General features: G+C 41.5%; 1 protein-coding gene across 3 annotated transcripts in view; it reads right to left on the reverse strand.

Annotated features, from left to right (window-relative positions):
* The window catches only part of LOC120018167 (roundabout homolog 2-like), a 67,933-nt gene that overhangs the window by 23,492 nt on the left and 18,760 nt on the right, over positions 1-25,681 (reverse strand). For 2 of the 3 annotated variants that reach the window (XM_038961212.1, XM_038961214.1), the window contains exons 2-4: positions 14,059-14,385; positions 1,787-1,944; positions 1,113-1,441 (exon numbers count right to left, since the gene is read on the reverse strand). In XM_038961212.1, coding sequence (XP_038817140.1) covers positions 1,113-1,441; positions 1,787-1,944; positions 14,059-14,385 — 814 coding nt within the window. The remainder of the gene's footprint in view (positions 1-1,112; positions 1,442-1,786; positions 1,945-14,058; positions 14,386-25,681) is intronic. The other variant, XM_038961213.1, reaches the window with a different exon arrangement.

Raw genomic sequence — 25,681 nt, forward strand, 5'->3', positions numbered from 1 at the left:
AATGATTAATTACTGTAGCTGTGCTTTCTAGGTCACATACTTTAATCGCATATGCATCCCTGGTGAATGGGCTTCCCTAATTCCGTCAGTCTGTCTGTACTTCCAGCACTCCATCAATCAATGTATCACACACACACTTAAAAAAGCATCCCCCTATTTATTTCTGCAACACATTCACTCATCACAAATTGTAAGCAAGCTAGCTACAGTGCCTCCTAAACACATGACTGACATCAAAAAAGAGGGTGGGCTATCAACTGATCATTCAAATTGATGATTGATGTACATCTGCTAGTTAGCTAGTGAGATTTATTTGACTGATTACGATTTATTTTCAATGCTTGTATGAAATAATAACTACATAATATAATATTCATAATCTTCTAACTCATGATATATGGCTGGCTGACTAGTGGCTTGTGTGGATATTTTAGTATATGGTGGTTAGCTTGCCTGTATTGCTGCTGCCCTGACACATGTGCAACTCTGACTGAAAAACGGGTGAGTTTGGGTTGGAGGGTCGTTGATGCAGCGTCTCCTCTCTATGTCTTTCTGCCTCTCTCTGCTGTGTGTATCAGCCAACCAGAGTGAATATTATTGATGATGTAGGCTAAAGCAGGTGTTAAATGAAATGTTATGCTACTCTGACAGTACTGTTGATATTTAAACTAGGTAGCTAGCTACACACACTCTAGTAGTGACCGCATCTCTCAAGCCATGCATGTTTGGATACTGGGCATGTGTGAGCTCCGTACAGGGCAGATCAACAGGCGCTACCAACAGATGGAGTGGGTTATGGGATTAGCGAACTTGATGACATCACAACTACGTGCAGGCAGTGGGTACAGAACAACAATATTAAACAAATTAATTTTGAAGGAAATTAAATCACCACCCAAAAGGGCACTTTGGAGACTGGAAGGGCAAAGGGACATGAGCTCTACACAGGTAGAACCCTATCTGTGCACCCCTGGTGAATGGACTTCCCTCATTCTGTACCTTCAGGACTCCATAAATCAATGTATCGCTGAGTGTTTTGTCTCTCTTTAGATGCAATTCAATCAGTTTATTTTTCTATTAGTGAGTAGACCTGTCTGTCAATGTGTCCTCACCTCCCGCGGGGGAGATCTGCCTGCTCTCGGCGCCAGCGTACCGTGGGAGCGGGGTCTCCATGTACCTCACACAGGAAGTCAATGGTCTCTTCCTCCATCACCACCTGGTTCACCGGCCTCCGCATCAGCACAGGACGCTCTGCAAAGAGAGACCCAGAGTTACACACGAAGACACGTGCACACACACACACACACACACGAGACTCACCATACACCACCAACTCAGCAGGATCACTGTCCCTCTCTCCCACCACATTGGTGCCCACACACACATACATGCCAGCATCACTCTTCCTGGTGTGGGAGATCATCAGCTTGCCCCCAAGCATCTGAAAAACAAGACAGTGATGACAGGTCATCATATCACGTCATGTATTAGCCTTTGGGCTTTTCAGCGGAGAGCCAGTACCTCCATCATCTGACATCAGCACTACAAATGCATAGACAGTATCATTAATGATTCCACCATCATCAACATGTATCATTAATGATTCCACCATCATCAGCATGCATCATTCATTATATTAATGGCCTTTGAAACAGTTTGGGTTGACTTGGGATTGAACTGCACTGACTCAGTGAGCTTTGGGTTGGAACTTGTGTATGTAAACTCTAATGAGCTTGATGCTGTAACAAAGGGGTTCTAGTTCAGGGGTCATATAGGCGAGACTCACAGAGATGCGGTCATCCTTGTTGCTGACGCGGGCGTTGTTCCTCTTCCAGGAGACGGTGGGCTCAGGGTGACCGCGGGGGGGAACACACTCCAGGACCGCTGGCTCACCGGCTGCCACCACCACATCACTGGGGGCCTGGCGGAAGTCATCCCTCAGGACTTGGGAGAGGAGAGCATTGGCATGGTTTAGTCTATCTATTCATATTACCATTATTTTACCAGGTAGGTAAAACAGAAAAAAATAGACAGACTCAAACTACAGAATATAGCTGATCATTATTATCTATTAATTGATTACATGCATGTTATTAAGAATGTTGTCTTTCAAATGCAAACTACTGTATATGAGATATATACATCAGAATTGGAGTACACATCCGTCTCCAATGCGGTATTCTGTCAATGTCATCACAAGTGCAATGTCAAATATTATCCTTGAAATCAATTCGAGCATATTTTATATGTAGAGTTTCTGTTTGAAAGTTAGACGAGAGGAAAACGAGCTGATTGGGTGAGAGCAGTACATTGTGTTTTGTGCTTGTACATGACAGTTCAAATCCCTGGCAACTTCCTTGCTGTACAGTGTTTTGATGTTTCCTGTGCCGCATTCTATTCTGCAGTCTCTACTACCAAAGTGGATGAATAATTCATATCTTAGTCCAACACAGAGTAAACAAATACATGAAAAATGTAACGTGTCAGAGGGAAAAATGGCATCACACATTAATGCAATGCTTCTGTCTCATACGGGAAACTATGCTAATACACATCTCCGCACTAGCTAATTTCCCCCCAACATCGGACACCCCCGAACTTCGGACACTCTAAACGTTTGGAGGATTAAATCATTTCAAACTCAACATTTAAATGGCCTGGAAAATAACGGTACGTTTTGCGACTAAAGACACCCTTCTAGCTAGCTGACCACCGATTTTCATTGCAGTATATATACACATATACATATACATATACATACATACATACATACATACATACATTTTGTGGGACACACTGTATATTGTAAAATTCGACTGCACAACAGACATTTAATATCCAACTTTTTACCAAAAGTATTCATACTCATATGTTAGAATTAAACTGTTATCTACTTTCTCAAAACGTAACATTAAACTGTAAAACAAATAATGAGACATTATTTGGTTACAACACTGAAGAAGATGTTGAAGAACCATTTTTAAGAGTCTACAGGAGGGCGCACCGGGCTACGCAATTTAAAGTTTACCGGCAAGTCACTTTTTTTTACTGGAAGGCGAGCCAACTATCTAGTAAACACTTCAGATACGAGGTTGGGGTCTCTTTTTGGAATAAAATTTAAAACAGATACAATTTTGTTCAATTACAAGATATAAGGTGGCCAATAACTGGAGACCGTATGCCGATAATACAGGCCATCTTTTTTTGCTAAACCGCTTATCAAAAAGCTAATAGTAGTAGCATTTCCACTGAAATGTCAAACATGCTAATTGCTAACCCGTTAGCTAACATTTTTACGACACCAAATCACAAAACATTGATGGCTTGATCACAAGATAACACGGTTGAAGGTAATATATTTCTTAAACGCTGTTGAATATGCCGATAATATGGGGTGCTACGCTACAAATATGACAGTTTGACATAACGAACGACAAAACTAAAAAAGGGACGTGATCTTTGTCACTGCCACACAGTGAGGTTAGCAGCCTTTTCTCTGCAAATGAAGACAGGATGAGATGCTTGACTTGGCAGCCTCAGGTAACCTGTGCAGCACTACTACTCCAGCCTTAAATTCTCTCTCTCACACATACTACTTCAGAATAATCAATATCTCTTCTTATACCTTTATAAATATTTCAGGTTGGCATTTTACAAAGTAAAGAATCAGACTCTGCCTGCCTAACTATCCATCTGTTAACACAGTAATGCATCAACACCCAATCAAATGAATTAGCACTGCAAATATGCTGTGAATTAGTCCAATCTCAAACATCAGTTAATCTAAACACATTAGTGAACTCGTCACCTGTCTGTCAACTGTGCATCTCTCCAGCCACACTACCCCCATCACTTATCCCCTGACATGTGTTTGACAGATCCCTCAGCACAGCAGCTATTTGTGTCTTTTAACATGGCATTTATATTTCACAACCACAGTGACTGACTGACTACCATCTCATTTAGTTTATCACAGCCATCTAGAGCATATAGAGTGTCTCCCTTCTGTCTTAAGTTGTAAGGGCTGCAATTATCTTGGGAAACGTGTTGCTATGAATATTCCAATCTCTGAGAAGCTGACAAATGGTGGCTGAGCCGTCGCTGAGCCGGCTGCGTTTCAGATCCGCTGTCAGGATTGAAGTGGTCATCTGTCGATCTCCCCCTCCCTCTCGCCAGCCCACCAATATGAGACAATCTGTCACACACTCTCTGCCTGCCTGAAGTCGCTGCCTGTTCAAATGCAGCAGTAGCTCTACTTTGATAATTTGGAGGCATTTCATCTGTATTATAATGAAGCACATTTAATTCCCCAACTGAAACTAGGCTTTTGTCATTGACGTGACATTTAAACTTTTAGAAAAGTCGACTTCTGTTACCCATTTGTTTCAAAAGTAAAGGCTTGTACAGAACATTAAAAAGCTTGTCAGAATTCGTCATCATACCCAACTGGAGTTTTTTTCTGTCTCAGATTGTAATACACCCACCACATCTGAATCTAAGATACACAAGGCCTATCAGCTCATCCAACTAGTAGGAGTTGCTCACCTACAGTCTGGGGTGAGTTAAGTACATAGGCAGGGGGGCAGTTTAATCCCTTAAATCACACACACACGGAAGTCCCAGAATCTGGGTCATTTGAGTGCCTTGAAACACGATTCAGAGATTGGAAAGTAGCCTCCAATAATTACCCCTAAACACTGTGCAGTGCGAGCAGCCAAGAGCAACTCTTTGAAGCTATTGAAGTTAATACGATCCCTCCTTCACCCAGGCTGTAAAGGCTACCATACTAAAAGTCATTTCACAGAATTCACACACTATTATAGTTTTATGAAATAATGATGGCACCACAGGAATCTCCTGATATTCTCAGACAGACAGATGGCCAGGGAACTTCCTGAGGTAAAGTCCAAAACACAGTATTTCTACCAGACCTGATTCACACTGATGGTGAGTAAGTACTAGGACTTCCTGAATCTGAACTATCCCAACCTTACCTTACGGTGACAAGAGTGGAGAACGGGGCACCTAATGTCCTGGGCTGGCCTGAGGATAAATAAAGCCCATATTCACCTCCTGCTATTCTTTTAGCTCAGTTTAAACAGTGTGGTTAAATGACTAACCATTATGCTATATGGTTACTACTATAATAACTGTTACATTTACATTTTAGTCATTTAGCAGACGCTCTTATCCAGAGCGACTTAGTAGTGAGTGCATACATTTTTCATACTTTACTGTTACTGCTACATTCCTATTCTAGGACAGTGCCATTTATTTTCATAACTTTCATGTTTCAGGGATATACAGATTAAGAGATTAAGAATATCCCCAGGATATTCACCACTGTATCTTTAAGTGACATTAATCTCAATATTTAGCGTTTAGCAAGAGTGCAGCTTCAGTGCAGTCGAAGTGGCCATCTGTTAATGCTTTGAAGGGGGGAGATGGGAGAGTAGTCATGGCAATAATGGGCTTCATAAAAATAAAGTAATGGTCTGAATTGCCGTGTGGCCCTTGTCAGTCAGTTCACTATGAACACCACTAGACCAGCAGACTAAACATCAGTCCAGTGATCAGATTCACTGAACAGTCTAAAGGTAGGATGGGAGGAGTAGGGTGATTGGGGAAGAGTGTAGTGAGAAGGTGAGGTTGGAAGGGGCACTCGAAAGGTGGCGTAGGGGACAGGGTTGAGAGGTTGGGCAGAGTTTGGGGGATTTGTCAAACTGGATGTTGGAGGGACAGAGTCCAGGTTGACTTTAATTGGGATGAGTCTTGTCCTTGAGGCAGAACTGAGATATCCGCTAGATGCAAAGTCAGAATTGTCTATATTGTAAAGAAATCATGAAAAACTAAAATGTGATTTTTGGTATTAATTTAAGGTTACTTAGGCATTAGGGTTAGAAGTGTGGTTAAGGTTACATTTAAAATATTATTTTATGACTTTGTGGCTATGCCAGCTAGTGACCACTCTGCAGAGCTTCCTCCAGAACAAGATTCATGATGAAAAAACGCTAACCAGCGGACAGAGTGGGGAGCTGTGTACAGCAGCACAAGGCAGCTCCCGCTCAGCCCAGTCCGAGCTCTTCTCTGTCCTGGCACCCTCCCCCCTTTCCTAATAGCATTGACTTTGCTGATAACATCTTTATTGAGGGAATATATACTTGCTACGATTGTGATATGTAGTTGTCTCAACTAGTTATCTTAAGATAAACACACTAATTGTAAGTCGCTTTTTGCCCACGCTGCAGACGGCTATATCAGTCAGCTAATACAGGACTATTATAGGCCCAGTGCACTACAGGACTATTATAGGCCCAGTGCACTACTTTTGTGAAAAAAATATTTATTTAGTTTTTTATATTAAAAAAAAAGCAATTGTATTCTGATTTTTCAGGGCACCCTCAGCACCCCTACTTCCCAAGGCAGGTCCTTAAAGTGACCTGATGGTCAGCCAGCCATTGTTCTTTTGTCTCAGTACAGTAGGAGTAAACCGATTAGAGGTGGTCTAATGCCATCTCTCTGTTACTGCCATGTCATGGCTAATAGAGCCAGCGGGATTGATTTAATCCACCCATTGTCTGTGTCTACTGAGGTTAAAGAGGAACTCAGGCAGTTCTAGGTCTCTTGAGCCCGTTGTGTTTGAATGCTTGGACGAGCGGTAAACTCATGCCTACAAATTCATCCTTAGGCACTTGTTAAAGCCAACTCAATTATTCAAAATCTTGAATCCTATATGTAAATAATTATGACAAGAAAAAGAGTAATGTAATGTAAAGTAGTATCCGTGATATCTGTCCATACAGAAAGCATCTCGTCTGCATTTCTTCTTCAGGGTTTAAAGAAGAGACCGGTGGCAGAGTCGTAGTGTAGAAGAGGCCAAGAAACAAGCTGCAGCCAAAAATGTCATTCCTTCATAAAAAAAAACATCAGGAGAAGAGGGACATCACCGTAAAGCAAGTAAACACTTTTAAAATAATGTTAAACTTTATTTTTAATCCAGCTCAGATTTTGCTACAATGGAAAGGCAAATACCTGTGGAAACTTGTGAAAAAAATGTAAATAAAATCACCCGATTAACTCTTTAGTCATATCCCAGTTTATCTATTTGCTTATGGCCTTGCCTACACCTAGTGACTTGTTTTTAAAATTATATGAGCAAAAAAATATTACATTTTATTTGGAACGGCAAACCAGACAAAATTAAAACGGGTCTATTTATATAAAGAATATAAATTTGGAGGGCAGAAATAATTTAATATTAAAGCATTAGACCTCTCACTAAAGGCTTCAGTCATACAAAATATATATTTACATCTGAACTGGTTCTCTAGCAGATTAGTAAGAATGTCTCACCCCATGTTCAAGAAGGGCATTTTACCCTTTGTTCAGATTACAACATTTCCCTTTTGGTAATTTGAAAATGAAATACTCTCAAATGTCACTATTTTTAAAACAAGCCATAGAAAGTTGGTTGCAATTTCAGATTAATCCACCAGAAAAGACAGAACAAATATTACAACAAATATTATGGTTAAACTCAAATATACTAACTGATTTAAAAAAAAAAAAAAAAAATTATACGGTATAATCTTTGTAAATTATATCATAAATAGGACTGGTGGAATTGTCACACATGCAGCTAACAAAAATATGGACATGTCTGATCTACCCAAAATTAAACCCAACTAATTGCAGCATTACTGCACAAATGGAAGAGGCAAGTGGAAGGGGGAGAAAGTAAGAAACTTGTCTGTTGGCCCTGCATTAAAGACCATAATTGGTTTTAAAAAATTCTGATAAACAGTGCCATAATGATTGCAAAATAGTTGGGGAGAGATTTTCGATTTGTACCGATTCCATGGCACATGGTTTATGAACTGATACACAAAACGACGCAAATGAGCGATAGAAAACCGATCGCGCAAATGTCACCATTCTGAATTGCAACGTTTACCTGGAGCTAACTCCACAAATTGCACTGCTGGGTGATTTGAAAAGTCATAGTCAATCGATCAATAATATAATATTACCCGTAGCAAAAATGTTTACAATCAGTAGTTTTGTAAAAAAAAAATTGGATGGTCTTCAGGGATCGATGGGAGGGGTTGATGGTAGCTGAAGGATGGACAAAAAACAAGCAAAAGATAACTTCATGTGTACAGACTAAGGTTTATTTCAAATCTAGCATAGTTTAACTTCAAGAGAAGTGAATATTACATTTTATGAAATATACCACCACTCCAGAAAGCCTGGATATACAGTGCATTCGGAAAGTATTCAGACCCCTTGACTTTTTCCACATAGGTATGTTACAGCCTTATTCTACACATAAGGAATCATGTAGTAACCAAAAAAGTGTGATCAAATCAAAATATATTTGAGATTCTTCAAAGTAGACACCCTTTGCCTTGATGACAGCTTTGCACACTCTTGGCATTCTCTCAACCAGCTTCATGAGGTAGTCACCTGGAATGCATTTAAATTAACAGGTGTGCCTTGTTAAAAGTTGATTTGTGGAATTTATTTTATGTTTTGACAAGGTAGGGGTGGTACAGTATACAGATGATAGCACTATTTGGTAAAAGACCAAGTCCATATGACAAGAACAGCTCAAATAAACAAAGAGAAATTACAGTCCATCATTACTTTAAGACATGAAGGTCAGTAAATCTGAAAATTAAGAGTTAAAGTTTCTTCAAGTGCAGTCGCAAAAACCATCAAGCGCTATGATGAAACCGGCTCTCATGAGGACCACCACAGGAAAGGAAGACCCACAGTTACCTCTGCTGCAGAAGATAAGTTCATTAGAGTAACCAGCCTCAGAAATTGCAGCCCAAATAAATGCATTAGAGTTCAAGTAACAGACAACATAAACTGTTCATAGAAGACTGCGTGAATCAGGCATTCATGGCCGAATTGCTGCAAAGAAATCACTTGCTTGGGCCAAGAAACACGAGCAATGGACATTAGACCGGTGGAAATCTGTCCTTTGTTCTGAGGAGTCCAGATTTAAGATTTGGTTCCAACTGCCGTGTCTTTTTCAACAAGACAATGACCCAAAACACACCTCCAGGCTGTGTAAGGGCTATTTGACCAAGAAGGAGAGTGATGGAGTGCTGCATCAGATGACCTGGCCTTCACAAATCACCCGACCTCAACCCAATTGAGATGGTTTGGGATGAGTTGGACTGCAGAGTGAAGGAAAAGCAGCCAACAAGTGCTCAGCATATGTGGGAACTCCTTCAAGACTGTTGGAAAAGCACTGAAGGTTAAGCTGGTTGAGAGAACCAAGAGTATGCAAAGCTGTCAAGGCAAAGGGTGGCTACTTTGAAGAATCTAAAATATGAAATATTTTGTGATATGTTTAACACTCTCTTGGTTACTAAAGAATCAATATTTGTTATTTCATAGTTTTGATGTCGTCACTATTATTCTACAAAGAAAATAGTAAAAATAAAGAAAAACCCTTGAATGAGTAGGTGTGTCCAAACTAATGACTGGTACTTTATGTAAGGTATCTGTTTTTTGACTTTTAATACATTTGCAAAAAAAAATCTAAAAACGTGTTTTCGCTTTGATATTATGGTGTATTGTGTGTAGATTGAGGAAAAAAAGTGTTTTAATCAATTTTAGAATAAGGCTGTAACCTAACTAATTGTGGAAAAAGTCAAGGGGTCTGAATACTTTCCGAATGCACTGTATCAACAGAACACAAACAGACAGACTCCTGTAAATTCTATATGACAGTATGATAGGTATAGTCTTTTAAGCAGGCGTGTTGACTAATTAGTCTGGCTGGTGGTATTCATGAGATTTGGGTGGACAACAACAGCCTTTAAAAACCCTGAAAGCCAGCCATCCTATTAGCTCCTCAGTGATTTAAGCCACAGCCTAACAGCTGCAGCAGTACTAATTACTGCTCATAAAGGGGGGGGGGGGGGCTCTTCTAAAGCTCTTCCTCCCTCCACCTGTTGTTCCTAGTATCCACACTTCTAACACTATCCTCAACCCTCCACAACCTGGGGGGGAGGGTTAAAGCTAAGAACACCACCACCCTACTGTCTAAACATATGCCCCAGCTACCCAGAGGCAGCATACCTAGGACAATACAGTCATTGCTGTGGTTAGTTTGTGGCGGTTGAATCAGAATTAGTTGGGTAACATAGATAAGATGTTTATTTGCATAATATGCTTATGTGAGATACTTGTCATTCGAATGTATTCCTTTGGACTATAGGGTTGGCAGTTGTAGTTATCCGTTCTCAGCTAGGGCTCAGTCACTTGGGGCCCAGAGAGGGGAGAGGTCAGGCTTGTCTTCATATGTGAATGTATCTGTTAAACCATCTGGTGCTATGCAGAATATCAGAAAGGGAAGAGGACAGAATGGAACATTGTCTTCTTATGTGAATGTGTCTTTACCTATTCTTAAACCATGTGAAGGGATGGCGTGATTAATGGGGAACCAATTAATTGTCTCCACAATGTCTGTACGCCAGTCACTCCCTCCTTTTCCCATTGGAGGGAGGAGTATGGCAGTGTCTGGAACCAGTGTATGTCCCCTCTGATGTTGCACTTATCTTGAGATAGTATATGACCTAGAGGCTCACTCCCCTCAGTGAGCTTGTCCAGGAGTGGGGTGTACTTGAGATGGGCGTATCTAGAGTTGACAATTGATATATGCCATTGCATGAGTTGGTGTTTTTGTACTATGAAGTACCAGGAACGAGATTAGAACCTCGTCTTAGAGACCAAACTGAACGATAATTTATAGCGAACGCTATCTGGCTATGGGATACTCCTCTCTCAAGTAAAAGTCTTTCTTTGTGAACAGTTCCTATTATCTGTGGTTTGTCATGTCGACTAGGGGGGTGGATCTTTGCTATAAAAGATCTCTGTTGCCATTATGTTGACACTCAACTATTTATTAGAGATAGTGAATTGTTGAAAGTCAAATGCTATTGCAAAGCTTAATTATTATTAAAGGTGTAGATTAAGTATAACTCTGACTGGTGTGTGAAGTTTGTCTCTCTCTATCTTTGGTAATACAGAAATGAATCTACCACAAGTTACCATTAGAGTGCCTGCCTCTAGGAGATGCATAGCCTTATTGGTATGACTGTCATCTCCGGCTACATCTCCACTGGCTGAGGAGAATGTAATCTCCGGCTACATCTCCACTGGCTGAGGAGAATGTCATCTCCGGCTACATCTCCACTGGCTGAGGAGAATGTCATCTCCGGCTACATCTCCACTGGCTGAGGAGAATGTAATCTCCGGCTACATCTCCACTGGCTGAGGAGAATGTAATCTCCGGCTACATCTCCACTGGCTGAGGAGAATGCCATCTCCGACTACATCTCCACTGGCTGAGGAGAATGCCATCTCCGACAACATCTCCACTGGCTGAGGAGAATTCATCATCAAAAACATCATAACTGTGATGCTTAAATGTTTTTCTCTGGAAACTGTTTTGCTCATTCTAATATTTGATGTTCTGTCGTTTATTTGTTTTTCTCTGGAAACTGTTTTGCTCTTATATTTGTAGTTTCTCTAATATTTGATGTTCTTCTGTTTATTTGTATTTATTCAAGGATCCCCATTAACTGATTCCAAGGCAGGAATCCTGGGGTCCAGCAACATTCAGGCAGTTATGAGTGTGGAAATATCACTTAGTATGGAAGCTGAACTAAAGCTGGCCCTATTTTTGAACATGAGCTGTGATGGAGGTCAGTGAGCCATGAGCAGTTAGAGAGGCTGAGGAGGCTTGGCTGGCTTTGTGCTCTGGTGAAAGACAAGATGCAGGCAAATTGCTGTTTTGTGGTTTTAACAAGGAAACATTCCCTAATCTGTTACGCTCATTTTCCTAATCAACACACTCCGCGAATCCATTTCCTAATGCCAGAAAGGGTCTGTGTTCAGCCCAGTGTCACGCCACACTGACACAATTACAAGGGGAAAGAGAGAAAACAGCATACCACAAAGTCATAATTGGCTTTATCAAATAAAATAAAAAAAACATAAATTGTTTATTTATTTAAAGTTAGGGTAAGGCATAAACATTAGCAGTGTGTTTAATGTTAGGGTTAAAAACAGATTTTAAGAAGAGGAAATGTAGAAACAGGCTGGGTTCATGACTTTGTGTGTGGTAACTAGTGACAAGGGCCATGATAATAGTGGGGCGGCAGGTAGCCTAGTGGTTAGAGCTTTGGGCCAGTAACCAAAAGGTTGCTGGATTGAATTCCCGAGCTGACAAGGTAAAAATCTGTAATTCTGCCCCTGAACAAGGCAGTTAACCTACTGGGGCGGCCGCCCCACTGCCCCACCTGCCATTGTTGTAAATAAGAATTTGTTCTTCAAATCAAATCAAGTTTATTTTATATAGCCCTTCGTACATCAGCTAATATCTCGAAGTGCTGTACAGAAACCCAGCCTAAAACCCCAAACAGCAAGCAATGCAGGTGTAGAAGCACCACAGCAGTTCTTAACTTACTTGCCTAGTTAAATTTAAATAGAAAAGTCTTTAATGGTAATCATTTTCAGCAATGCTCAAGATAACAGCTGTCCTCTTCACTGGTTGTGCTTTGAGAGCAATTAGGATCTGGCTAAAAATACTTTAATCAGTTATTGCCCTTTATGGTTGTGAGGTCTGAGGTCTGCTCACCAATCAAGAATTCACAAAATGGGACAAACACCAAATTGAGACTCTGCATGCAGAATTCTGCAAAAATATCCTCTGTGTACAACGTAAAACACCAAATAATGTATGCAGAGCAGAATTAGGCCGATACCCGCTAATTATCAAAATCCAGAAAAGAGCCGTTAAATTCTACAACCACCTAAAAGGAAGCGATTCCCAAACCTTCCATAACAAAGCCATCACCTACAGAGAGATGAACCTGGAGAAGAGTCCCCTAAGCAAGTTGGTCCTGGTGCTGTGTTCACAAACACAAACAGACCCCACAATTGGACCCAACCAAATCATGAGAAAACAAAAATTATTATTTCCAACGTGTCAAGCAATTAACAAAAAAACAGAGTAAACTAGAATGCTATTTGGCCCTAAACAGAGAATACACAGTGGCAGAATACCTGACCACTTTGACTGACCCAAAACTAAGGAAATCTTTGACTATGTACAGACTCAGTGAGCATAGCCTTTCTATTGAGAAAGGCCGCCGTAGGCAGACCTGGCTCTCAAAAGAAAGGCTATATGCACACTGCCCACAAAATGAGGTGGAAACTGAGCTACACTTCCTAACCTCCTGCCAAATGTATGACCATATTAGAGATACATATTTCCCTCAGATTACACAGAGCCACAAAGAATTTGAAAATAAACCCGATTTTGATAGCACACTGTGGTATTTCACCCAGTAGAGTTTATCACAGCAGCAAGATTTGAGACCTGTTGCCAAAAGAAAGAAAGAAAGACCCACAGGTCATGGGCAGTGGTGTGAAGTACTTTAGTAAAAATACTTGAAAGTACTACTTAAGTAGTTTTTTGGGGGTATTTTTGACAACTTTTACTTCACTACATTCCAAAAGATAATTATGTATGGAGTAAAAAGTACATTTTCCCTGGCACCCAAAAGTACTTGTTACTTTAAAAAAATGGTTAGCAGGACAGGAAAATGGTCTAATTCACTAACTTATCAAGAGAACATCCCTGGTCATTCCTACTGCCTCTGATCTGGCGGACTCAATAGACACATGCTTCGTTTGTGAATGATGTCTGAGTATTGGAGCTGCCCCTGCCTATCCTTAAATAAAATTTAAAAAAATTAAATGGTGCCATCTAGTTTGCTTAATATAAGGAATTTGAAATTTATACTTTTACTTTTCGAAAACACTAATTACATTTAATTTTTATACTTAAGTATATTTCAAACCAAATACTTTGACTTTTACTCAAGTACGATTTTATTGGGTGACTTTCACTTTTACTAGAGTCATTTTCTATTAAGATATCTTTACTTTTACTCATGTATGATAATTGGGTACTTTCTCCACCACTGGTCATGGGTGACATATACAGCAAGTAAAATGACAAAGACTTACTGGCTACTTCCAGCGAAGCGTTGTGACTGACAGCCTCTCCTAGGTAGTTACGTGCCACACAGGTGTAGACGCCCTCGTCTGGTTTAGAGCGTCGTCCGTGGACGATACGCAGGAAGAAGAGGGAGCCGCTGGGAAGGAGCATGCGGTGAGACCGAGGGTCATCCCGGTCCGTTTCCACCCGCTCACCGTCCTTGTACCACTCCACAGTGGGGTTAGGCCTCCCCTCTGCCTTGCAGTTAAGGGTGGCGGGCTCCCCCTTGGACACGATCAGGTCAGAGGGGTCCTCCACGATCCAAGGTGGGCTGTCCTCAAAACGTGCCCGGGACCCTGTGAGGTGAAATAAGGTTACTATCCATGTAGCTGTCTATCAGTCATTCATACTGTAGCCCAAACATGCCATCTCTGAAAGAAAACATCCCAATGTACTCCCATTGAGAAAAAAGGCAATAGAAAAGCCCCGACAGGCAAACCCAAATCCATCATCTCCACTGACATGGACGTAAGGATGCATGAAGTCTGAGGGAGAGACAGATGGGTTGGACAAGAGAGAAATACATCTGTCACTCACCACTGAGATCTGCTACTGATGCACCATGATAGTAAAGCTTACAAGGCTCAGAACTTTAGTACTGAAAATCTCATGTTGTCGTTTCTCCCCAGGGTGGATTTTGACTCCGTAGAGATAAATCACATCTTTCTTTCACCTTATAGGCCTCTGCTATTCTACTATTTAATTAGACACATTTTCAGACAGCCCCTTCAGCATAGGTAAGGAAGTATCCTGCTTGTATACTATTCACACCGTAATGACTATATCATACCATATAGCCTTTTAACCACGTCCATTGAGATGTCAATTGTCAGTAATGGTAGGTACGGTAAATCCTGCAGAAGAAGACAGGTTTATTCTGATGGGGTATTTTCAAAGGAGGAAGAAGCCGCAGGAGATCTGGCCAAACTTCTGAGATGGTAATAGCCAATCTCAAAGTCAATCAGGATTTCAGCAGAGAAGACATGAAGGCCAGTGAGACGATAACTAAAACAGAGAGAAAGCCAATAGAGAGCGAGAAATAGAAAGATTGAGAAATAGAGAGAGAGCGCTCTCCCATATCCCTCCCTCTTGAGATCCATTACTGTTACCCTCTGCTGTATGGGAGATGAGTACTTCTCCAAGCCAAGGGCTTTAGCTAAGCTTTTAGAGTAGATGCTCTAACAATGTGCACTACAGTTTTGGGTCTGGAATGTGAATCATTAAAATGAAGTAAAAAGGGCTCCAATGTGCTGTGTATGACCAGATTGATTGTAAAAAATCTCCATGGTTCTCCTTTGTTTAATTGTTATCTTATGTTTTCCTGTCCATCTGTTTTTTGCTTACTTGTTTGCCTGTTGTTTATAAAACTTTGTCAACCGAATAGACCAGCAATGAAACAGTTAAGATTTTCTGAATCCAAATGTTCACCATGCCATTGAATATCATGAGTTATTTTTACTGCAGTCAATCTATAATCTACAGTGAAGTGAACATCTTCCATTACCAGAAGCATATGGTGGGGAGGAGCATACAGCAACATATTAACATACAGTGAGCTCCAAAACTATTGGGACAGTGAATGTTTTGTTGTTGAAATTATACAATGAGTAGTAGGTCAAAGTGCAGACCATCAGCTTTAATTTGAGGGTATTCATCCATATCGGGTGAACCGTTTAGAAATTACAACACTTTTTGTACATAGTCCCCCCATTTTAGGGGACCAAAAGTATTCGGACAAATTTACGTATGTATGTACCCACATAGTCAAAAGTTAAGTATTTAGTCACATTTTCATAGCACGCAATGACTACATCAAGCTTGTGACCACAAATTTGTTGGATCCATTTGCTGTTCGTTTTGGTTGCGTTTCAGATTATTTTGTAGTAGTGCCAAGTAGAAATGAATGGTAAATAATGTATTGTGTCATTTGAGTCACTTTTATTGTCAATACGAACAGAATGTTTCTAAACACTTCTACATTAATGTGGATGCTACTGCCATGATTATGGATAATCCTGAATGAATCCCATCAAAAATGCTAACCTTCCCAGTTATTGTAATGGTGAGAGTAATTGTAATGGTGAGAGTTATTGTAATGGTGAGAGTTATTGTAATGGGTTAATTGTAATGGGTAAATGATATTTGTGGGTCTGTAACTTCCTCACTCATCATTATTCACGATTCATTCAGGACTATCTGTAATCATGATAGCATCCACATTAATGTAGGAGTGATTAGAAAACATTCTATTCTTATTGACAATAAAAAGTGACTAAAATGACAAAATCATTTTTTGTATTATTTACGAATCATTTCTATTGGGCATAAAATTATCTGAAACGAACAAAACAAACAGCAAATGCATCCAACAAGTTTGTAGAGTGACAAGCTTAATGAATTATATATTTCATTTAAAAACAGGAAGTCACCATTGAAACCAACGTCTCTTTCGCAAGGTAGCACTGCACATACAGTTCATAGACAAAAATCAAAAAACAGACAAAGCAACAAACAAAGCAAAAAACAACAAACAAAGCAAAAAAACAACAAAGCAAAAAAGCCACATTCCTCAGCAAATAGTTGGCCAATCAATATTTTTTTAAATTGCCCAAGAAGCATCAGAGCATCCAATTGCAGTGTATTTTGCAGTTGGTTCCAGCAATGAGGTGCATTAAATCTAAAAGCAGATTTACCTAATTCGGTGGAGACACAAGGAACCTCAAGAGTTAACCAACCCTGTGAGTGGGTTTAGTATTGAAGTTTTGTAATTTTTTTTAAATACTTTAAAAAATGTAGTCAAGTAAGGGACACTTGTGTAGTAGAGCTTTGTAAACAAAAAAGGGAATAATTAAGTGATCTACGAGACTTTAATGAGGACCAGCTAACCTCATTGTGTGCTAGGAACATGGGACCAAATACTAAACTTGACTACTTTAATACACAAATAAGTGAATTTGTGCCAATACTTTTGGTTCCCTAAAATGGGGGACTATGAACAAAAAGTGCTGTAATTTTCCCAAATGGTTCACCCGATATGAATGAAAATACATTCAAATTAAAGCCGACAGTCTGCACTTAAACCTCATGGTCATTGTATCATTTTACTTTTAGAGCGCACTGTACATACTGGTTTCTACACTATAGTAGTTACATCTGAGGCGTGTGGAGAAATCCAAGCTTTTAGCTGTAAACAGATATATTTTTTTTATGAACTCATTGGAGCAACAGACTAAGATACCGTAATACACTGCTCCAAAAAATAAAGGGAACACTTAAACAACACAATGTAACTCCAAGTCAATCACACTTCTGTGAAATCAAACTGTCCACTTAGGAAGCAACACTGATTGACAATAAATTTCACATGCTGTTGTGCAAATGGAATAGACAAAAGGTGGAAATTATAGGCAATTAGCAAGACACCCCCCAATAAAGGAGTGATTCTGCAGGTGGTGACCACAGACCACTTCTCAGTTCCTATGCTTCCTGGCTGATGTTTTGGTCACTTTTGAATGCTGGCGGTGCTCTCACTCTAGTGGTAGCATGAGACGGAGTCTACAACCCACACAAGTGGCTCAGGTAGTGCAGCTCATCCAGGATGGCACATCAATGCGAGCTGTGGCAAGAAGGTTTGCTGTGTCTGTCAGCGTAGTGTCCAGAGCATGGAGGCGCTACCAGGAGACAGGCCAGTACATCAGGAGACGTGGAGGAGGCCGTAGGAGGGCAACAACCCAGCAGCAGGACCGCTTTTGCACAAAGTGCAAGTGCTCCGCCTTTGTGCAAGGAGGAGCACTGCCAGAGCCCTGCAAAATGACCTCCAGCAGGCCACAAATCTGCATGTGTCAGCATATGGTCTCACAAGGGCTCTGAGGATCTCATCTCGGTACCTAATGGCAGTCAGGCTACCTCTGGCGAGCACATGGAGGGCTGTGCGGCCCCACAAAGAAATGCCACCCCACACCATGACTGACCCACCGCCAAACCGGTCATGCTGGAGGATGTTGCAGGCAGCAGAACGTTCTCCACGGCGTCTCCAGACTCTGTCACGTCTGTCACATGTGCTCAGTGTGAACCTGCTTTCATCTGTGAAGAGCACAGGGCGCCAGTGGCGAATTTGCCAATCTTGGTGTTCTCTGGCAAATGCCAAACGTCCTGCACGGTGTTGGGCTGTAAGCACAACCCCCACCTGTGGGGGTCGAGCCCTCATACCACCCTCATGGAGTCTGTTTCTGACCGTTTGAGCAGACACATGCAGATTTGTGGCCTGCTGGAGGTCATTTTGCAGGGCTCTGGCAGTGCTCCTCCTTGCACAAAGGCGGAGGTAGCGGTCCTGCTGCTGGGTTGTTGCCCTCCTACGGCCTCCTCCACGTCTCCTGATGTACTGGCCTGTCTCCTGGTAGCGCCTCCATGCTCTGGACACTACGCTGACAGACACAGCAAACCTTCTTGCCACAGCTCGCATTGATGTGCCATCCTGGATGAGCTGCACTACCTGAGCCACTTGTGTGGGTTGTAGACTCCGTCTCATGCTACCACTAGAGTGAGAGCACCGCCAGCATTCAAAAGTGACCAAAACATCAGCCAGGAAGCATAGGAACTGAGAAGTGGTCTGTGGTCACCACCTGCAGAATCACTCCTTTATTGGGGGGTGTCTTGCTAATTGCCTATAATTTCCACCTTTTGTCTATTCCATTTGCACAACAGCATGTGAAATTTATTGTCAATCAGTGTTGCTTCCTAAGTGGACAGTTTGATTTCACAGAAGTGTGATTGACTTGGCGTTACATTGTGTTGTTTAAGTGTTCCCTTTATTTTTTGGAGCAGTGTAGAAAATGTCTCAAGTAAAAGTGAAAGTCACCCAGTAAAATACTACTTGAGTAAAATTCAATAAGTATTTGGTTTTAAGTATATTTAAGTACCAAAAGTAAATGTAATTTCTCAAATACTTAAGTATCAAAAAGTACCAATTCCTTATATTAAGCAAACCAGATGGCACGTTTTTTTAAATGTATTTTATTTATGGATAGCCAGCGGCACACTCCAACGTGTTTAGTAAGTCCGCCAGATCAGAGGCAGTCGGGATGGTATCTTGATAATTGCATGAATTGGACCATTTTCCTGTCCTGCTAAGCTTTCAAAATGTAACAAGTATTTCTGGGTGTAAGGGAAAATGTATGGAGTAAAAAGTACATTGTTTTCTTTTGGAATGTAGTGGAGTAAAAGTAAAAAGTTGTCAAAAATATAAAATAGTAAAGTACAGATACCCCAAAGAAACTACTTAAGTAGTACTTTAAAGTATTTTAACTTAAGTACTTTACACCACTGGACACAATGACCAACATGCCATGAACCTGAGAAAAACACCCAAACAATAATCCCACCACGGTAGCTGTACCAGCTAAAACCTACAGGTTACGCATGAGTACGGCTAATACTAATGCAGGATGCGGATGAGTGCTTGATTAGGGCCCTATAAAATCTGTTTTATTTTTTGCCTGATTCCATTTTATCACATATTCCATTTTATTTTTTTCAATGTTAACCTTTAATGCAAATGTGCACCAGGAAGAGACCGTTGTTTGGTTAAGCGGTGTTGTGGTAACGCTCATGTGATTGCTAAACAAAATGGCCACTGGATTGATGCAAATAGTCATGATACACTACATTACCAATAGTATGTGGACACCTGCTCGTCAAACATCTCATTCCAAAATCATGGGCATTAATATGAAGTTGGTCCCCCCTTTGCTGTCATAACAGCCTCCACTCTTCTGGGAAGGCTTTACACTAGATGTTGGAACATTGCTGCTGGGATTTGCTTCCATTCAGCCACAAGAGCATTAGTGAGGTCAGGCACTGATTTTGGGCGATTAGGCCTGGCTCACAGTCTGCATTCACATTCATCCCAAAGGTGTTCGATGGGGTTGAGGTCAGGGCTCTTTGCAGGCCAGTCAAGTTCTTCCACACGCTTATCTTTTAACAGCCAGGACCGCTATTTCTCGTCCCGGAACCGCTTAACAGACAGCTTGAAGCCTGCTCGACCGGGCCGCTAACCTTAGCTTTATGACTAGCAGCTTAGCTAGCTAGCTAACAAAGTTAGTCCAAGATGATTTGCAATGGAGCCCTCTGTCTGGAGAATTAAATTAACGGTTCTAGCTGTATCCATTACACTGTGTTTTGGGACAAACTGGATAACTCGGAGTTCCAATGCGGCAATTGTTTGCTTGCTGAGGATTATAGGATTGAAGTGGAATGTTAACCTTTTCTACGCCGGTGGCTGGACGGCGTTCATGCTTGATGGATGCATCTCGGCCTTATCGTTTGTCATTGTCCGGAGTTCGTTCGTCAGGTGAGCCATCACCTGCCTCTCTTCCCCCATCTGATAGTAGAGTTGAAGGAGCACAGCAAGAGGAACATGCCAATCAACGATGGTTGCATGTCACGAGCCATGGAAGCCGAAGACAGCGGCATCCCGCAAAGCAGGCTACACTCCCAACGAGATGCCCGGAGCGGATACAAACGAATAGTTGCCGTCCTGGAGCCTGATCTTCCTGCACCTTTGACGCTTTAGGTACCTGTGTCTGCAGCCACTGTACCTACTCCTTCCCCTCCGATTTCAAAGTCGACGATGGGATCCTTCCGTCCCTGCTCTGGATCGAGCGGGGCTTCTCCATCTGTGGGACGGCTACACCAGGCACCAGGAGCTACGGGCTCAAGTTATCATGCCCGTCCTTAAAGGATTATCAGAATCCTGTGAAGCGTGGGAATGGGAAGATTTTTTCCAGCTGTGATTTTGGGCAGCTCGATGGTAAGAAATGTGACTGTTCCTGGTGCAAAAACAATGTCCTATCCCAGAGCTAGAGTAAATGACATTACTAAGCTGCTCCCGAAATGTTCCACGCCAGGACATGGGAATCAATTCTTTAGTAGTCCATGTGGATTTTATTGACATTATAAAGGGCAGCTCTGAAACAGTTGAAACTGGATTTTAAAGAGCCGATTGATTCTCTGCTAGACACTAATAAAAGACCCATCATATCTGGCCCTGTGCCCACTCTGAATCGTGGCATTGAACGCTTTAGCAGGATTCTTTCTCTCCACAACTGGCTATGTGATTATTGCAGCTCAATGGGTGTAACTTTTGTTGACAATTTCAATACCTTTTGGAAACAAAACACATTTTATAAGGAGGATGGGATCCACCCGAATAAGTTGGGTTCCTGGATCCTTTCACAGCTGTGTTGAGACAATGACTATTCAAGGACCCAAGCCCAGCACAGTTAATCCCTACCATTGTGTCACTGAGTTGTGATAATGCTTCAGCAAATGTACATTATACCTGGGGCATTGGTAGACAGAATGTAAGTAACCAATTATGTCCCTTTAAAATGTCCTGAATGCCTCTGCGGATCCTACAGCTATTGTATGCAGTAATCATGTGCCTATGAACCAGAGTTATACTGTTAGCAATGAGGAGGTGTGCCTTAGTAGGAAGCCCACCGTGTGCAGCTCACCATGCACTAACATAAATAACATGAGCATGTCTACTTCTGCTAAGCTTCCCAGTAAAGCAATAAAAATAGCCGACGTTAACATATGTTGCTTAAGAAAGAAGGTTCATGAAATTAATAACTTGCTAGTAACAGATGACATTAATACTCTGACTATCGCTGAAACACACTTAGCTAATACCTTTGATTATACAGTGGTAGCAATACAATGTGAAAATGAATGTGTCATTATCAAAACTTTTGGCCACGACTGTATAGATTACCTCGACTAACCAGTGCCCCCGCACATTAACTCTGTACCGGTACTCCCTGTATATAGCCTCGCTATTGTTATTTTACTGCTGCTCTTTATTTGTTACTATATTTCCTATTTTTAGGTATTTTTCTTAAAACTGCATTGTTGGTTAAGGGCTTGTGAGTAAGCATTTCACTGTAAGGTCTACACCTGTTGTATTCAGTGCATGTGACAAATAAAATGTTTTTGATATCAAGAGAAGTATATCTTCTGGGCAATTTAAATATTGACTGGCTTTCATCAAGCTGCCCACTCAAGAAAAAGCTTCAAACTGTAACCAGTGCCTGAAACCTGGTTCAGGTTACCAGTAAACCTACAAGGGTAGTTACAAACAGCACAGGAATGAAATCAACATGTATGAATTACATCTTTACTAATGCTGCAGAAATGTGCTTTTAAGCAGTATCCAAATCCATCGGATATAGTGATCAATGTTGGGCCTAATATAGTTTATAAGTCATACAATACGTTTTGTAGTGATAATGTTGGTCATGTGGTGGGTAATGAGGCTCAACCAGATGCTGCACTTGACACATTTATGAAATTGCTTATTCCAGTAACTAATAAGCATGCACCCATTGAGAAAATTACTGTAAAAACTTAAAACCCAGAGGATTGATGAGGAATTGAAAAATGGTATGGCTGAGAGGGATGAGGCAAAAAGAATGGCAAATACATCTGGGTGCACAACCGATTGGCAAACGTACCGCAAATTGAGAAATCATGTGACTAAACTGAATAAATATAAGTTTCTATACTACGAAACACAGAAATTATAAAAGCTCATCTGCATGTGTAACGGCTCATCGACAAAGGACACAGTGCTGTTCTCTTTCACGGTTTATTCTGCAGACATACACACAACACAATGTGTAAACTTCAGAGAAAATCTGTCATGAAATCTCCTTCAAAGTTTAACAACTCTTGCTTTTATAATAGTAGTAGATCATTACATCTATAACAACATGACTACAGAGGAGCGCTCAACTTATGACTCCATCTCCCATAACACAGCACTGCAGCACATGGGCTACATGTGTACAGTAACATTGTTCCATAACAGTTTGGGAGCACGTACCTGCAGACATACACACAACACATTTACATACAATTACACAACATATAAAGGTCCATTTACAAGAAAACCAACATTTGAAGTATCCCAAAAGGATGAAGTGGAAGGAGAGTTGGCCAAACTCCCAAACCAACTACTGGCTGTAGGATGCCTTTCTACACCCCACACATCTACACTGTGTAGTACTAGACCTCACCAATAAAGTACAATGCTCATGTAAAATAATGGAAACTGAAATCTTCACTGAACGATTGTGTGAGTCACAACTATAGTTTTGCTTAATCTCTGAAGGCTTGGATCAGTAACTTGCAAATATTTGCTTGAATATTAAGATCAGTGTCACTTAGTGACTACACAATATCTTGTGTAGACATAGTGTAGATAAATATGTTGACATGTTTGACGATTCGACCAACACAGGTCCTGATTTGCCAAACTGCACTAGGATTGTCGTTGTGAGTGTAAGTCACTAGTGACAGTAAACTGAGTCACTAGGCTGTTCAGAATGTCCAATGGCAGCAGAAAAGCGTGTCCGATCACTGGATCTCTTCTGAATCTGAGTCTTGAGACCAGTGGTTCTGAGGTCACACCTGAAGAAGATTCCTCATCTCTACTAACTGGTAACTGGTATTATCCAATCTCGAGTTCTTCCTTCAGAGTCCACAAGCTCCTGACCAGGAAAAGAGTTCTCGCTCTTTCAGAAATGGAATCCATTCGCTCTTCTGCATAGGTCTGCTCCGCTTTCCTCTTCGTGATCTGAATCTCTCTGTGTGACACCTTGTACAGACACGTCCCGCTCCATTCCAGATAGTGAATCTTGACTCTCTTCTTGAGGAAAGGAACTCCCTTGTCTTGTTTGATACTGAATCCATCATCACATTGTGAGCACCGGAACTTGGAGTCAGGCCAACGGACATGGATGAAGAGAGGCCAGAAACTGCACTGTCATCATCTACTGGGAAGAAGTTGACCAACATGATCATGAACTACTTTTTCCCTTTCCAGTGGCTGTATTACATATTCTGTATGTGTGAGTGCCTGGATTCTTGTCTGACCACAGTGTAAATTGTCGAATCCCAGCGATCCGCCACTTTCCTCTGTCTTTGTTTGTCAATAGTACTCCATCGCCGACTTCTATGGCGGGCCCCTTGACATTTCTGTTGTAGATCTCAGTTTGTCCATTTTGTGCTTTAGCAGCATGTTCCTGCGCTATCACCATAGCATCCTTCAGATCATTGGAGAGGGACACCACATACTTGTCGTAACTGGTAACAGCTGGATCGTTCAGAGTGTTTCTGAAAAGCACATCTACTGGCAGACAAGGGATCCTTCCATACATCAGGTAGAAGGGGGCGCACCCTGTCGTCTCATGGGTGGTGCAATTGTACATGAACGTCAATGTCTGCAGGTGTCTCGGCCAGTCTTGGTAAGTGTTTTCGGTGCTAGAGCTCGGATCATGTTGCCAAGTGTCCGATTGAAACGTTCCACGCTGTCATTCCCCATCGGGTGATACGGTGTCGTGTGTGACTTTCTCACACCAGAAACTCTGAGTAACTCACTGATCAACTGACTCTCGAAACTTGCCCCTTGGTCACTATGAATTCTCTCAGGAAATCCATACACACAGAAGTATCGGTCCCACAGGATTCTTGCCACCTGCTTAGCGGATTGGGCTCTGCAGGGAAACGCTTGAGCTATTCTTGTAGTGATCTGTGATCTGTTATCACTAGTACATCAATGGACTTCTTGCTTGAATCTTCAGCAGAACAGAAATAGACACAAACCAGTTGTAGCGGCCTAGTCAAGGTGATACTTTCCAGTGGAGCCCTGCCATCAGGCTCAATGGTCTTGCTGACAATGCAACGGTGGAAACCAAGGACATAATCCCTAACATCTCTGACAAGGTGCAGCCAGAAGAATCAGTCTAGCTAAGCTAAGGCTTCTGAACTGACCCTGATGACACTGTGATCATGAACACCTTTCAGGACTTCTGCTTTGAGAGACTCAGGAACTATGTACTGGAACCGCTTTGTCTTTGATAGCTGATCTTGTGAGACTCTGTACAGTATGGCATTACCTGACAACAAGCGTCTGATGACTAACAGTTTCTCTTGCTCTTTCTCTTCTAGAAGGCCTGCGTTGTCTCCACATTGAATAGCACATGAGAAAGGGTCCTGTCGTTGAGTTGCTCATCACAAAGCTCCTTCTCAGAGTAGGCATGTAAGGTGTCTTGACCAGGAGGTATCAGTTGAGGTAAATGATGAACCATTTCAACAGCACATGTTCTAGCTCCTGTTTCCCAGTTGTCATGTGACTGGAGTATGGCTTGACACCTCATCCTCTGCCAAGGACTGAGAACACGTAGACAGAAGTGGAAGTTCTGTGAGCTTACGCAGTTGGGGTTGCCTTTGAGATCACTGGACCACCTGAAGGCATCATGGACTGAAGTGTTTGACAATGCTTGAACATCGCTAAGGAGGTTTCGTAGGGCTCACGAAGCAGCCTGTGGCCAACACCTTTGACAAAGGGCACTCGACTCAGAGCGTCAGCAACCATATTGAGGACCTGGCATGTACTTGATGTCAAGATTTTAACTGGCTAACTTGGCCACCCAGCGCTGCTCACAACAGTCCAGCCTCAGCTTGGTCATTAAATGTGAGGAAGTGGATTGTTGTCAGTCCAAACAGTAAAAACACATGAGCTTTCAACCA

The sequence above is a fragment of the Salvelinus namaycush genome, chromosome 23 (genome assembly GCF_016432855.1).
Source record: "Salvelinus namaycush isolate Seneca chromosome 23, SaNama_1.0, whole genome shotgun sequence".
In the NCBI taxonomy this organism is placed as follows: domain Eukaryota; kingdom Metazoa; phylum Chordata; class Actinopteri; order Salmoniformes; family Salmonidae; genus Salvelinus; species Salvelinus namaycush.